Below are 15,112 nucleotides of genomic sequence, written 5' to 3'. Positions count from 1 at the left end.
TTGGAGGTGCCATTATTACCTTTTACTAGCCTTAGAATGACAATGGACTGTTTTCTTCTAGCCTATAAAAAATGACTTTGATATTTATTGTGGGAGTGAAACTGTGCCTTCTTACAGATGTATAAGCTGCTGTGTTTGACCCTGATGTTAAAAATTAAAAAGTTAAAAGTTCAAATTTAATACGTTTATTACTGCATTGTTATTGTGGGAGTGAGACTGTGCTATCCAGTAGATGATTGAGTAACTGTCTATGACTGTTTTCTGTGGTTCAGTCTGGTGGTCTACAGGGTCCTTAACTGGTGGTCCTGTTTGCCCATCGAACCCTCCTCCCCACGCTAAGAAGATTTGGTGATGAGCACCACTGCGATCTGCAGCAGAGTGGTGCTGCGTAAGACCTACGTGCAGCGCAGGAGTCCTGTCGGGCGAGACCCTCGGAGGAACTCCATCCCGCCAGTGCAGACACTCATCGCCAAGCACCTCCTGGCCTACCTCCCTAGGCCACCCCCAGACTCACCCCGGTACACCCCCAACCCAAGGAAGGTACTGTCTCTCTCTCCCTGTCCCAAGAATGTGCGTGCACTGATTTCAGTCAATTTGACATTTTTCTTGTCAGGAAAATATGTTTGTTTGATAACAAATAAAACCATGTACACATGAAAGAATTTGGGAGACATATTCTAGTACCAGCATTGCACACACTCACACAGATGTGCAAAAAACACTGAGGTACAGTGGCCCAAAATGAAGCTTAAAACCGAGTTTGACTCCCTTACTCCATTTTTGGTCATACATAGTCAACTGTTTTGGTTGCGATGTCTAGGCAGGAGCCAATGCCATCATGGCGGTGGCGGTGATGAACTCCAGAAGGGTTTCCACCATTTCCAGCAAGAGCGGCGAGTGCGACGGCGGGCCCCTCCCCCCTCCCCCACTCAGAGCGACCCCCATTCAGCGGCAGAGCGCGCAGGAGCGCCTGAGCGACCCGGAGCTGGGCCCCATTCCACGCGCCCAGGACCACAGCCCAGAGCCGCCGAAGCGCTGCCGCTCTAACTGAGGGCGTCACCTGAAACGCCTCAGCTCCAAGTGGTACCCCGGGAATTTCGGCACCGAACGTAAGAGGGCTGGTGCTCCGGGGTCTCCTCCCCCGACGTCCGAAAAGGGCAAGAGGCAGAGGTGCAAGCTGATAGGGGACGAAGCGCAGGCCTGCTTCGCTTCCGGCAAGCAGCGGCAGCGCTACGTCACCAAGGACGGCAAGTGCCGGGTCAACCTGGGCCACATCCAGGACAAGAGCCGCTTCCTCTCCGACATCTTCACCACCCTGGTGGACCTCAAGTACCGGTGGTTCCTGTTCGTTTTCACCATGTGCTACATCGTGACGTGGGTGGCCTTCGCCGAGATCTACTTCCTGGACGCCTGGCTGCGGGACGACGTGGCCCACGTCCACGATCCGGAGTGGCGGCCCTGCTTCGAGAACGTGGACGGCTTCCTGGCCGCCCTCCTCCTCTCCGTGGAGAGCCAGAGGACCATCGGCTACGGTTCCCGGATGGTGACGGCCAACTGCATGGAGGGGGTGGTCCTGATCATGGCGCAGTCCATCGTCGGCTCCATCATCGACGCGCTCATGGTCGGCTGCATGTTTGTGAAGATCTCCCGGCCCCAGAAGAGGGCGCAGACCCTAATTTTCAGCAAGCACTGCGTGATCTCAGAGCGGGACGAGCAGCTGTGCCTGCTCTTCCGTATCGGAGACCTGCGGGAGAGCCACATGGTGGACGCCAAGATCCGGGCCAAGCTCATAAAGTCCAGGCAGACCAAGGAAGGGGAGTTCATCCCGCTGGAGCAGTCGGAGATAAACTTGGGGTACGACACGGGTGGAGATAGGCTCTTCCTGGTGGAGCCCCAGACCATCACCCACATCATCAATGAGAGCAGCCCCTTCTGGGATATCGGGGCGATGGCCCTGAAGAGGGAGAGGTTCGAGATCATCGTCATCCTGGAGGGAATAGTTGAGGCATCAGGTTTGTGTGTCTTGAGTGTTCATTGTGTTTCACATTGGAATTCACCCCTTTTGAATTTCTCCTTGAGCCCACCCACAAAAATATAGAAAGTACATTAAAAAATCTGAATCAATTTCAGATTTTCATAATTTGCAGCTTAATTTCCCAGTTTTCCAGAAAAATTAAAAAAAGTTTCTATTGTAATATTGTTATTTTTATGATTGAGATATATGGAAATTGTGTGTATTTGTGTGTATTTGTTTGGACATGATCCCCATGTTAGCATTAATGAGTGAAATTCAGTGTTTTTGCAATGACTGCACTGCTCTGCTGGTGGGCTGCAGAAGGAGAAGCAGTGACTGACAGCATGTGTTTCAAAGCAGAGCCACTGCCTGCCTGCACTCTAACAAGTGGATTGGGAATGTTTTCATTATGAGTCCAGCCTACAAATACAATAAGATGTTCCACATGGAGATAAAAGTAAAAATTGTGGGATACAAATGTATTTTAAAGCGGTATAAACATGTGAAATGTTAAATGTTGCTTTACCTCTGAGACAGGAATGACATGCCAGGCCAGGACCTCGTACACGGAGGACGAGATCCTGTGGGGACACCGCTTCGAGTCCTGCATGTCCCTGGAAAAGGGAGCTTTTCGGGTGGACTACAGTGCGTTTGACAAGACCTTTGAAGTCCAGACCTCGGCCCTCAGTGCGAAAGAAAAGAGTGAAGGAAAGGTTCAAGAGCTTTTTTAGCTGGCACCTGTACCTATTGGATGTAACCCTTTCCTCCTGCCACCTGGTGCCAGTGATGTGAGAGAGCACCAAATTGTTGAGAGCAATGACATTAAGTGATTTTAGAGACTATATTCATTTCTAGGCTTGCTAGGTCTGCTTTCAAAAATGGATTAATTGATTGTGTTAACTGTGGCGGACAATTGTACAGGGCTACACACAATTTTGCTGTAGCAATGCCCAGAGATCATTTTTATCATTTTTACAGGATTCCCCTGTGGCATTGTCTGCCTGTGTGAACTTATCCAGTTATCCAGTCACAGAGGGTTGGGTTTAGGCAGGCATGGAGTCACATCTGGATATCTGGGAGAAAACAAGGAGGGAAGTTAAAGAAATTCATTAATTTCCCGGAAATACATTTTGAAGTGTAGATATTCAGGAGCTTCTCTCATGTACACCTCACCCATTTTTTTTATTCTGCATCCAGCCAGCAGTCAAAAGGAACTGTGTGATTAGAGAGGATCGGTGTTAATTCCATGACCTTGCCACCTGCTGTGATGACAACCAAAACAGTTTTGCTTTAGCTCCCCCTGCTGGAAGAATTTTGAGGATTTCTACATGGATTGTGGGAGACTTATTACAGAAACATTCAGTTATCTATGTTGGTGAAGTCAGTTCAATGTTTAAAAAGAGTGTAATAAAGTGTATGTATTCAAAATTAAATAAATAAAACAGTTACATGTGTTGCAATGATGTGTTTTACCTATCTGTAAGTGTCACAATAGTGTCATTTATGGTGTCTTAGGGTATTTATGTTACTTGAGTATAGCCCTGTAACCATGTGTGCCTTATAAAGCTGACAAGATTTGTGGAAAATATATTGAGATAGTTGCTCCTGGTCAGATAAATAAAAGTTGTGCAGATGTCACACTGAATCAGACATTTTTGATGTCTTAATCAATATTCTCCATACTTGGAATGCTGAATCCTCAATGGCCTGCAGTCATGCCTTTGTACAGTTAAATTTGAAGCACCACATTGCGTTCTATGGTTTTTGCCTGCATTAAACTGAATTTAAAGGTTGCAGTGTTTTTGAAAGTTATATGTAACTAATTCAAGTAAATGCTACATATTGTTCTAGTAAATTCTGAGTCAGTGTGGTGTAGTTTTAACCTTAGAAAGGCCTTTGATCTTTTGTGAACAACCATGGACTTTTATCTGATATTTCAGGAACATTGATCTTATTTACTGTATTACTTATTTATTTACTTACTTATTTACTGTATTACTTATTTACTGTATTACTGTAACTGTGTTTGCGACAGCAAATATTGCTTGAATTGTAGGCCATTATAACACAGTTTATTTTAAATAAAAAGCCCACTGAAGGATGAATATTTGATAAATAGTATAATTCAGTTCAGCATTATATCTTACATTACATTACATTACATTACATTACATTACATTACAGGCATTTGGCAGACGCTCTTATCCAGAGCGACGTACAACAAAGTGTATAGCCATAACCAGGAACAAGTATGACGAAACCCCTAGAGAGAAGTACCGGTCCAAGTACAGGGAACAACCGCATAGTTCAACTTGGACCCTGATGGTTAAACTGATTAACACTAACAACAAGAACGGCAACAACGCAATCTATGGAAAAATAAAAATAAATAAAAATACAAGTAGTCGTTAAGACAGGCGCATCAACTAAGTAACCTATGAAACAGCTGCCTAGTTACAATCCTAAGTTTAGTCATTTACAGGGGGGAAGGGAGGGATGGAGAGAGGTGCAGCCTGAAGAGGTGGGTCTTCAGTCGTCGTTTGAAATTGTTCACAGTCTCAGCTGTTCTGACCTCCACAGGGAGGTCATTCCACCATCGTGGGGCCAGAACAGACAGGAGACGTGTTCTGGAAGTGCAGGTGCGAAGAGGGGGAGGCGTCCTGAGGTAGCAGGCGTCCTGAGGTAGCAGAACGGAGGGATCTGGCTGGCATGTAGGGTTTGAATATCTTGTGAAGGTATGCTGGGGCTGATCCCTTGACTGCCTGGTATGCTAGGACCAATGTTTTGAATTTGATGCGAGCTATAACAGGCAGCCAGTGGAGGGTAGTGAGCAGGGGAGTTACGTGGGAGTGTCTGGGGAGGTTGAAGACCAGACGAGCCGCAGCATTCTGAATGAGCTGCAGGGGTCTGGTGGCAGATGCTGGTAGTCCAGCCAGAAGAGAGTTCTCGTTGGTCTCGTTTACACCAGAAAACTGCTGCAATGCTGTTTACTATCTAACAGTTTTGATTTCAGTTTCGTGTTCCTTGAAGGCAATTTCTACTTTTCTTGAAAGGTATGAAGTGAAGGTTTGAGAGCGAAATGGTCTGCAAAATTATGTACGGATTCACTAATATTTATATCCTTTCATGCAACGTGGCCACTATACTCGCATATCTCCTTCGATAAATATTTGATAGATCTGCTATTCTGCTTGGTCAGAAGTCTTCGTTTGACGCGCTTACAGTGAAGTTGTGATAAAGTGATACTGATTCCCCAGCAAACAACAAATCCCATGATCCAAGCAGGACACACCCCGTTTGTCACAGGAAGTAGTCGTTCGTGCTCTGTCAGATTTGAAAGCGGGCGAAAGGAGGGGGCTATATTATTTCATGTAGATATTGGCGGGGATTGCACAGAAGCACATATATTCTTGGGGAGGAAAATTAAAACCAGAATATGGCTTCCTTCGTAACAGAGGTGCTTGCAACCTCTGGAAAGTTGGAAAAAGAAGATCTCAGTGGTAAAATCAGCAAGTTGTCACGGAAAGTGGAAGAGACTAAGGTAGGTCGCTGGCCATATCGCAATATTGCAATCTAGCCACCAGTAGTCAGCTAGCCGTGACGAAGTTTGGTAGCAAGCTAGCTGAGTGTCCTAGGGGCAGTTGTCTGACTAGTTTACTGTTGTAGCTACTTGATACGTTAGTTAGTTGCCTTAAACTTGACGTCTGGCTTGATCGTAGACTTCGGACTAGTAAATTTTGTATCAAGCAGTTGTCTTGAGCGTGACTAGCTAGCTAGCGGTGGAAATGACGTGTCATAGAGTGGTTTTATGTTTGAGTTGTTTGTCTGCTGCAGCTAGCACCTAGCTAGATAAGTTTCTTAGAAATTTTAAAATAGCGGTGGAATGTGAAATATTTTACTTTTTAAACTTAGAGCCATTATGTTATGTTTCCTCACGGACTAAGCGAGCTTTTTTGCTAGCTAATGTAATTTTCTTAAAACTGATGTTACTCTAACCATAACCCTAGCTAATGTAATTTTCTTAAAACTGAGGTTATTCTGTTTCAGCTTGCTTGCACTAACTTTACAAGTGCCACATTAGGGGAATACGTTGTCAGCTAGATTGCAATTAGCAAACTGATTAACTGTGTACGTTAGATGTTATTTATTACTACTATTAGCTGATTCTAAAAATAACTAAATAAATAAGAGTGGTTTGACAGCTATAAAAGCCTTTGTAGCTTGCAGTGTAGGGCAGACGGCTAATGCTAGTTCATTACCACACTTTTTTCACGTGCTTGGACTGAACTGGGATCAGGTGCACAGTGTTAATTTACCAAATATGCTTGTGGCTATAAAAACAGGTACTATCCAATCTGTGGGCTTGGTTTTACTCTCGAATAGTTACCCTTTAAGTGGATCTATCTGAGTTTCATGCCCCTTCCCTCATGACTCTGCAATCCCATAAATATACCGTACAGAACTTCGTGATTATGATACCCATGAAAACATTCGCTATGTGTGATTCGTTGTCATCTCCAACAGCAAGGCTTTATTTAAGGATGGAATCCGTGACTGGAAAATGCTGCATTTTCTACATTTTTTATGACCAATCTGGCATTCCTTCCCACAGGAAGAGGTATGCAACATGATCAATAAGAGGTACAGCGAATTCCTGCCCAGCATGCAGGGGGCGGAGGAGCTCATGGGACAGGTTGAGGATGTGTCCAAAGATATCAACATCCTTACAAACTGCATCGAGAAGGAGGTGCGTATCGGTTACAGGGGGAGAAACCCTTTTCTTCTTTGGGCCCCCAACATGCCCTGGACTAGCAAACCGTAGTATCAGTTTTGACCTGTGTCAGTTTTTGCCATCACAACTATACACCTACGTACTGTACGTATTTATTAATTTACTGTGTGTTTAGGAGTGTTGGACTAGGTGGAAAGAATTACTGATCGACACCACAGCTGTGACCTTAACCCAGTGCTAATGTCAATGATCCTCTCTGCTCTCTAGGTTCAGCAGAACCTGCACGTGGCTGTGACTGAATATACTGAGCTGAAGCAGCAGCTAGAGAAGAACACTACTATAATTGGGGTGCTCCGGAGGTTGCAGGAGGTATAGAAACATTCACTTCTGCGGTTGCAAATGTTATATCTTGCAGTGGCCACTTACATCACACAAGTGCTGTATAAAAAATGGTTAAAATGCTTTTAACACTTGGGCTCTTTAACTTCTCTGGGTGGGAACACTTTTAGAATTTTGTGTTCTTGGAGTTACACACGATTGTGGAGGAAATTGGCGAACCCTTCAATGGAGGCAGCTTCTCTAACCAATCAAGGTGCTTTACCCCTGTATAGAGAAACACTGATTGGTTCAAATCAGCAAGATTTGGAGTATGTAAGAGCTCTACCCTTTTTGTATTGAAGAAATTTCCCATCCATTTCAATTTCTGCACTGTTGTCACATGTTGTCTTCGGAGAATTGAGTGAAGTTTCTGGTTATAGAATGAAATAGCTGGCTGGATTTCTGGTGTCTCAATAAAAGAGCACCTTTAAAAAATAATGTAATATTTGTGCAGGCTGTGCTATTTTATTGCCCATATTTACAGCACTCTACTCTGCTTTCTCAGAAAACACATGTACTTTTTCTCCTTGAACACTGTTATTGGATGTACTGTAAATGATAATTAATGTGTATGTGTATTTGTTAATCTCTGCTTTTCTCTCTGTATTTTGCTGTGGGTTTAGTTTGACACTGCCATGGAAGAATATCACAGAGCCCTACTGGAAAAGAAGTACACCGTTGCAGCCACTCAACTTGAAAAGGTGCAAGGAGCTTGAAAAATGGTCATCCCCCTCGGTTCACACAGTAGTGATCACAACAGCAAGAGGAAAACCTTCACAAAACTGAAACAGATGTCAGAATGTCAAGTACCCAAGAAAATAAATCACAAATAAAAGAACAAGTATTAATAGAACTGGTTCAAACATTACTTGTTAGCTCTTGAGACAACACCATAGGTACCACTGCAAAACTGAGATGATTAGATTATGAGACATTCCAGATTTTACAGTAAGTTAGTATACCACAAACAAGCAGTTTCCACTCAACAGTTAGCTCCTGTCACAACCTGGGATAAGTACTGTGCCTTAGGCTTGTTGGTTCCATCCCTGGCTTTTGTTGTTGCACACTAAAGAGGGGAAGGTGAGGATTCTGCAGCGGTTTGAGTGGCACATGGGGGTGGGAGGTGATTAAATAATTAAGCTGTTCTCTTGCTCCCCCTGCAGGCTCGGGGGAGCGTGGACGCGCTGAAGGCCTGGAAAGGTTGTGAACTCCAGCTCCTGCGGGCTCTGAGCGCGGAACTGACCATCCAGAGGGAGAACCTCATCTACCACCTCAGCGAGGAGTGGCAGAGGCTGGCCGTCTGGAAACTACCCCCCGCCAAAGGTGAGACCCCTCCCTCAGAATGGGAAATGTCAAAGTAATGGAATAAAACTAAAGGGGAAAAAGTGAAAAATGTTTGTTAGGTAAGGCATTCGGTGGCTTTATGGTGTGCTAGTCAGTGGTATTTACAGTAAGCGTGGTAATAGAAGTCATATGGTACTGTAGCTGGTGCAGCAGACCCCTGGCTTCACTGCCATAGGCTGTTGGTAATCTCTTCTTTTCACGGTACTATCTTTGTATTCGTTCCTTAGAGGAATGTACCGAGGCTATATGCCAGCACATTCCAGATAAACCCACTCAGCTGTCTGCATGCCTTGAGTTCAGGTCAACAGCTAAATACTGCCATTGTGGCAAATATTGATGACATAGCAGCAGATAATGTGTGTGTGCAGTGGTTATGTCTATCTCTCTGTTTGTCTGTCTGTGCAGTAAGGGTTTTGTGTGTGTGTGTGTGTGTGTGTGTGTGTGTATCCACAGAGCTGACCAGTGTAGAGGCCTTCCTGAAGACAGAGCTCCACCTGAACAGCAGGGGGCAGAAGGAGGAGGCTGAGGAGGGTGGAACCCTCCCGCTGTTGGCCAACGTCCTGCAGGCCCTCGCCATCCAGGGGCAACTCCAGAACAGAATTAAACTCTTCGGTGTGGAAGCCCCTCCCTACCGCCTCTCTCTCTCTGCCTTTTTGCCTGTCTTTCTGAGGGTAGATAAAAATTTAGGAGTTAATACAGGCTATGAGTTGAGTTTGTCTGATTCAGAAGCACAGAGCGCATGTGACTGTCATTTGAGCTGTGTGTGTTAGAGAACGACGCAGACTGAGCCTACCACTTCCTCCCTGGCTCCAGGTCAGGCCCTCCTGAAGTACATCCTGAAACCCCTGATAACCTACCCCTCCCTGCACGTGGATCTGACGGACGTCCCAGGACAGGGCACCGTGCTCTCCTTCCTGAGCGCGCAGACCTCAGCAGAGCACCCGTCCCCCTCCCAGGTCTACACCAAAGTTCTGACCGTCCTGAAGGCCCTGCACGCCCACCTGCTCGGTAGGCCCCGCCTCCAGTTATGACAGAACAGTCACATTGGTGCTAGTGCTGACCTGGTGGATGGTGGATGGTTGAGGGTTGAAGGTTGAAGTTGGAAGGGAGTTGCCTACAGATTGTGGTTCCAAAACTGAGATCCAGGGACCCCTGTGGGTAAATAGTTTTCTGGCAGCCCACAGGAAAATGGGGAATAAAATATTCAGCTTTTTCCATATTTCATAAATTACATAGTTTACACTTGCAGATAAAATAAATCTTTTTCTCATCCTTGGCAATATTGTAATCATTGTAATAGTTAACATTCATTAAATAGCCAGTTACATGTTTGCATCAAGGTCTAGACAAGATTACATGTGCCATTATGTTAATGATAAACTATTGTAGCCTGTAGTGCCTTTTGGATGAAGGTATCAAAAGTTTAAATGCTTTATTGGGGTTGAGAGTCAAACCATAGTTGTCATGTCATTTTAAGAGATTAAATAGGTTGGGAACCCCTGGCTCACAAGGTCTTCTTCAATCCTGTTCTACAGATGTTTCAGTGGGCGAGAAGAAGGTTTCCCTTATTCTGGGGGACATGATGTGGGAGGAAATGTCAGACTGCATTATTCGCGAGTGCTTGTTGCACTCAGTACCAGCCAACAGCAGCCAGCTTGAACAGTACAGTGTGGTAAGTGTGGGGCGTTTACTCTACAAATACCCAACACAAAACCATGATTCTTTCTGGGACTGCTCCGTGGTTAATTCTGTTAATTCAGAGTGTGGCCTGTTGCTCCACAAGGGAGAAAAGGGAGGAGGGAAGCAAAAATTAAAAATTGGGGTTTAAAAAAAAAAACTGGTTGTTTGTCCTGAAGGTGATTAAGGAGACAGAAGCATTTGAGAAGACTCTAAGAGACATGCAGTACCTCACAGGCGACTCCACGGACCTCCTGAAGTACGCCAGGAACGTCAACTGCCACTTCGCCAGCAAAAAATGCCAAGACGTGATCGTAGCGGCTCGGAACCTCATGACCTCAGAGATCCACAATACCGTGAAGGTGAGGCCTTCAGTCAGCGCACAGAGGGTGGACAACTTACGAAACTCATTGCATCCTTTTTATTTTTCAGACATCGTTATATGAGCTTTTCCTAGTTACTTTAACTAGGCCTCACCACAGACTTGTACATGGGAAGGCAACCTTGCTTATGAAATGTGGGGGCGACATAGCTCAGGAGGTAAGACCGATTGTCTGGCAGTCGGAGGGTTGCCGGTTCAAACCCCGCCCTGGGCGTGTCGAAGTGTCCTGAGCAAGCACCAACCTAATGCTTGGTGAATGAAGGCATCATGTAGGTTTGGATAAGGCTATACATCTGTCCATTTACCATTTACCATGTGGAAGAGGTTTCTCTAATAGTGTATACAAAGACAAATGGGTCGAGAAGGGCGTGGCCAGAACCAAAGCCTGCGGACAGCGCTGCCTCATGGGACCAGGGCGGAGTCGACTTCCTCTGGCTGCGTCCCCGGACTGGAGGTGCATTAACGCCACTCTCGCTTTACCCTCGCAGATTTCGCCCGACTCCAAACTGACCCTCCCCAAGCTCCCGAACCCGGCGGCGGACAGGACCGCCCAGCAGCAGGAGGCGGGCGTGCGCAAGGCGTCCCGCTCGGAGGCCCCGGCCACCCTGGAGAACGAGAAGAACCTGGGCCGCCGCACGCTCTGCCTGCCCGTCTGCCGCATCAGCCGCTCGGTGGAGCAGCTGATGGAGCTGGCCCTGCAGACGCTGTCCGAGGCTGTGGGAAGCTCCAACCAATGGTAGGCCCCCCTATGGCAACGCCCTGCTGCTAGGCGACAGGGAAACAGATTGTCCTGCGCTCAGGTCTCAGGGCAAGCACAGGCACTGAACCGCAAAAAATACTCTGCAGTTGAAGAAACGAAAAACAACATTAATCAAATAAATGGTGCCAGCTTAAGGGTAAATTTGGCCTGTTCAGTGCTGCATCAAGTAAAAGGCTTTCACCAGGCTGTTCTACAGACCAGCCAAACACATTCCCTAGGATTTATTTCATTTTTTATGGAGCCACCCTACGTTATGTTTTACAAGAGCCATGTAGGTAAATTTGGACCAATTGCCTATTAATTTGTGCTTTCTTGAACAATTCAGTTCTAAATGTATAGAAATAAGTTACATACCTCTGCCGTTAATCCCATTCTGTGAATTAGCTGTTCTTCGTCTAGTTGTTTTAATTTTGGGGATGGTTGGCTTATTGATACACAGCAGGAAGAATTGCTGGAGTAATGAAACCGGTTGACAATGATAGAAAAATGAAGCACCATCAGCCCCACTATGGGTGGAGCCACTGTGGCCTGTCAATCAAAGATTTGTTGAAACAAATTGGTCCTCATGAATGAATAGCTGATTACCCTTGATGGCTCCCCCCATTTTGGAACCCTCTCTCCTGACACTTATGAACTTTCAGTGGTTAAAGTTAAATATTGTAAATACATGGTCTGTTTTCCTTTTCAGTGCCACCCAACTTTTCTACACAGTGCGAAATATTTTCCAGCTGTTCTATGATGTCGTACCAACATATCACAAGTAAGTCCTTCCTTTTAAGTTTTACAGCAACATTATGCATTTTATTTTATCAAACACTTTTTAAGGCCAAGTGCTTTGTCTGCAGGCAAAAAAAATTTCAGGCAAAAATTTTTTGCCAACAATATTACACTATTTGGAAAAATTTCCAAGTATAACATGTACCAAATTCCCCCCGTCTATCTATGAAGTTGAATAATTTCCATGAAGAAGACCTGATGTATAAGTGAGGGGAAAAAACGGAAAACGATGGACTTTGCATCTCATAGCAATGATTAGCTCGGGCTGATATCAGTCTTTCTTCACCTAGAGAAAATCTGCTCAAGTTCCCTCACCTGGCGGCCATCCACCATAACAACTGCATGTTCATCGCCCACCACCTCCTCACTCTGGGCCACCAGTTCAGACACCACCTGCCGAAGCCGCTTAGCGACGGAACCGCTACCTTCGTCGACCTGGTGCCTGGCTTCCGGAGGCTAGGTACGGGCTGCTGGAGACAGAACAGATAAAAGTGAACGTGGCTCTGCTTTTTCTGGGATGGAAATGGCGTTCCTGGGGTGTAGCAGCGTGAACCGTTCTAGGTCTTAAGAGAATCAGGTTGGTGCAGTGAGTGTAATCCACCAGCAGGTGGCATCCACACAGAAGACTTCTGCATTCAAGTAAAACCTGGAATGGCTCATGTTGCTATTGGTTGGCAGTTCCATACTAGTAATTTATTTGTTGCAGTTATTCTTAAAACGACCAGCTGGCTGACATAATATCAAGAATAATATTTATAAAACCCAGAAAGTGAGCCACTTTTTGAGCCACTAACTCTATCTTGTGGTGAGGTGGATGCAAGCTGTGTTGGACACAGTCCCCGCTCACTGACTCTGTGGGTGTGTCTCCCAGGCACTGAGTGTTTTCTGGCCCAGATGAGGGCCCAGAAAGCAGAGATGCTGGAAAGGTTGTCCACCGCCAGGAACTTCGCCAACCTGGACGTGGAGGAGAACTACTCGGCGGCCAGCAAGGCCGTGAGACAGGCGAGTGGCGGAGGGGAGGCCTGGGGCTCTCTGGTCTTTGCATGCGTTTTGGTGAAATTGGACGAGCCTCGTAGGTTATTTACTGGGTCCGGTTTCTTTCTTTTTCAGGTCATACATCAGCTGAAGAGGTTGGGCACGGTTTGGCAAGATGTACTGCCAGTCAACATATACTGCAAAGCAATGGGGACCCTATTAAACACTGCCATTTCTGAGATCATCACCAAAATCATGATGTTGGAGGTAGGCTCAAATTTGTGTTACAATAAAAAAATGTTATAACTGTTCAAACGGTCTAATAGGTTTATGTAGTTGCTAGGGAGATTTCCCTAATGTCCATGGTCTCTTTCTTCAGGACATCTCAACAGAGGATGGTGACCACCTGCACACGCTCTGTCAGACCGTCATTGATGAAGGACCCCTGGTGTTCATTCCTCTGCCTGAGGAAAATAAGAATAGGAAGTACCAGGAAGAGGTGCCCGTCTACGTCAGGAAGTGGATGACCTTTAAGGAGCTGTCAGTTGTGCTGCAGGCTAATCTTCAGGATATAGTGGACAGGTAACCTGCACCGTTATAATATTATTTAAGGTTTTATCTGACTTATTTTTTTCAGTTATTATTTTATTATATGTTCACTGACAGAACACAGTGTTCCTCACACAAAGTGAAGTTGTGCTTTTAAAATCCTGAGTGGTTGTTTTATTTTAGAAAACTATAGTTTTATGGAAAAATATGAACTGTATCTGGAAAATTTTGAACAGGTTTTTGCACCATGATTGCAGAACGGTGTGCCTGTTGCAGATTTATGCAAATCTATAGTGCCTGGAAACAACCAGGAACAGGCTATTTGTGATCTGGTTCTTGGTTTTGATTGGTTGTTTTGGTTTCCATGCAGGTGGGCGGATGGTAAGGGGCCCCTGGCGCTAGAGTTCTCCACCAATGAAGTGAAGAGTCTAATCCGAGCCTTGTTTCAGAACACAGAGAGGAGGGCGATTGCCCTCACCAAAATAAAATGAAACCTCATGAAATACACTATTTATGTACAGAGCTCTTTCTCAGAAACGGAAGAGCAACATTCATATATACTTCGGTTCAGTTTGTTCAAGCCTATTTTTCTTATGCAGTATTCTAAAAAAAATAAATAAAATAAACCCTTTTCATTTCGCATCGATTTTGTATTGTTTTTTTTTTTGATTTCATGTTTTCCTCACAAATGAGCTTGCCTCCCACCACCAGAGGGAGCCTTCCTTGACATTACAGGACGCTGAATACAAAGGCAGATACAATTGAGCTGTGAATGGATGAATTAATTACTTGTACATTCAGTTTCATAGTAATTATGCAATATGACAGGTGGACTGCCATACAGTAAATGGTGTCGTGATTATCAAACCCATGCCATTGATGCTGTTAAAATAACCACAGGGCTGCATGTGTGGACCAAAATAAATATTGCTTCTTTATTAAGAACACACTGTGCGTTTTAAAGTGCACAAAACAGAACTTTGGCTGAATAACGGGTGATGAGAGGCTGTGTCTGAGACGGGGCGTTAACCGAAAAGAAAGGAAGGACGTCCACGTAAAAATGGGTCTGTTGCCTTTTTTCAGCTTTACGTTCAGGTTCACAGCTGGGTGACTGAGCAAGGTGACAAGCAGGCAGACTTAATATAAGCTGTGCTATTCCAGACCAAACCCAGAGCTACAATATCCTGTGTGCTGAACTGAGCCTAAACTATATTCTCAAACCAGTTTTGAGCACATGCTCTACGCATATATAATATAGAGCTCAGGGGTCCCTCTACCAAAAAAGGAGGGGAAAAAAACTGAATTTGCGTGCATACAAGCTGCAAAATAGTTGAATGTCCCTCCTGCTTTGAATCAATCCTGAACCCTTGAGGGATGGTAATGTAAGCACCAGACATTCTTCAGCTCTATGTCCGTGTAAAATTCCTTTTTCCACTACAGAGCTATTGATTACAAATTCAAACCACACTTTTGCTTGACATGTGTAGAGATCAGTCCAAAAAAAATCGAAAACATTAAAAGGAT

The 15,112-nt window shown here is 45.1% G+C and overlaps 2 protein-coding genes across 2 annotated transcripts; both read left to right on the top strand.

Moving 5' to 3' along the window:
- The first annotated feature begins 1,220 nt into the window (after nucleotides 1-1,220).
- Nucleotides 1,221-3,462, top strand: LOC135263254 (G protein-activated inward rectifier potassium channel 4-like). Its single transcript, XM_064351019.1, has 2 exons — nucleotides 1,221-2,012; nucleotides 2,552-3,462. Exons 1-2 carry the CDS (start codon nucleotides 1,358-1,360, stop codon nucleotides 2,743-2,745), a joined length of 849 nt encoding a protein of 282 aa, XP_064207089.1. The 5' UTR covers nucleotides 1,221-1,357; the 3' UTR covers nucleotides 2,746-3,462.
- A 1,853-nt stretch (nucleotides 3,463-5,315) lies between these two features.
- On the top strand, nucleotides 5,316-14,230 carry zw10 (zw10 kinetochore protein). The gene is made up of 16 exons (XM_064351007.1): nucleotides 5,316-5,555; nucleotides 6,627-6,761; nucleotides 7,014-7,115; nucleotides 7,748-7,825; nucleotides 8,288-8,447; nucleotides 8,922-9,080; nucleotides 9,282-9,476; nucleotides 10,004-10,140; nucleotides 10,325-10,507; nucleotides 11,016-11,263; nucleotides 11,976-12,047; nucleotides 12,355-12,524; nucleotides 12,936-13,066; nucleotides 13,175-13,306; nucleotides 13,419-13,621; nucleotides 13,959-14,230. Exons 1-16 carry the CDS (start codon nucleotides 5,451-5,453, stop codon nucleotides 14,077-14,079), a joined length of 2,331 nt encoding a protein of 776 aa, XP_064207077.1. The 5' UTR covers nucleotides 5,316-5,450; the 3' UTR covers nucleotides 14,080-14,230.
- Nucleotides 14,231-15,112: the final 882 nt, after the last annotated feature.

This window comes from Anguilla rostrata, chromosome 9 (assembly GCF_018555375.3).
Source record: "Anguilla rostrata isolate EN2019 chromosome 9, ASM1855537v3, whole genome shotgun sequence".
Taxonomy (NCBI): domain Eukaryota; kingdom Metazoa; phylum Chordata; class Actinopteri; order Anguilliformes; family Anguillidae; genus Anguilla; species Anguilla rostrata.
This window is presented reverse-complemented; position numbering and strand designations above follow the sequence as displayed.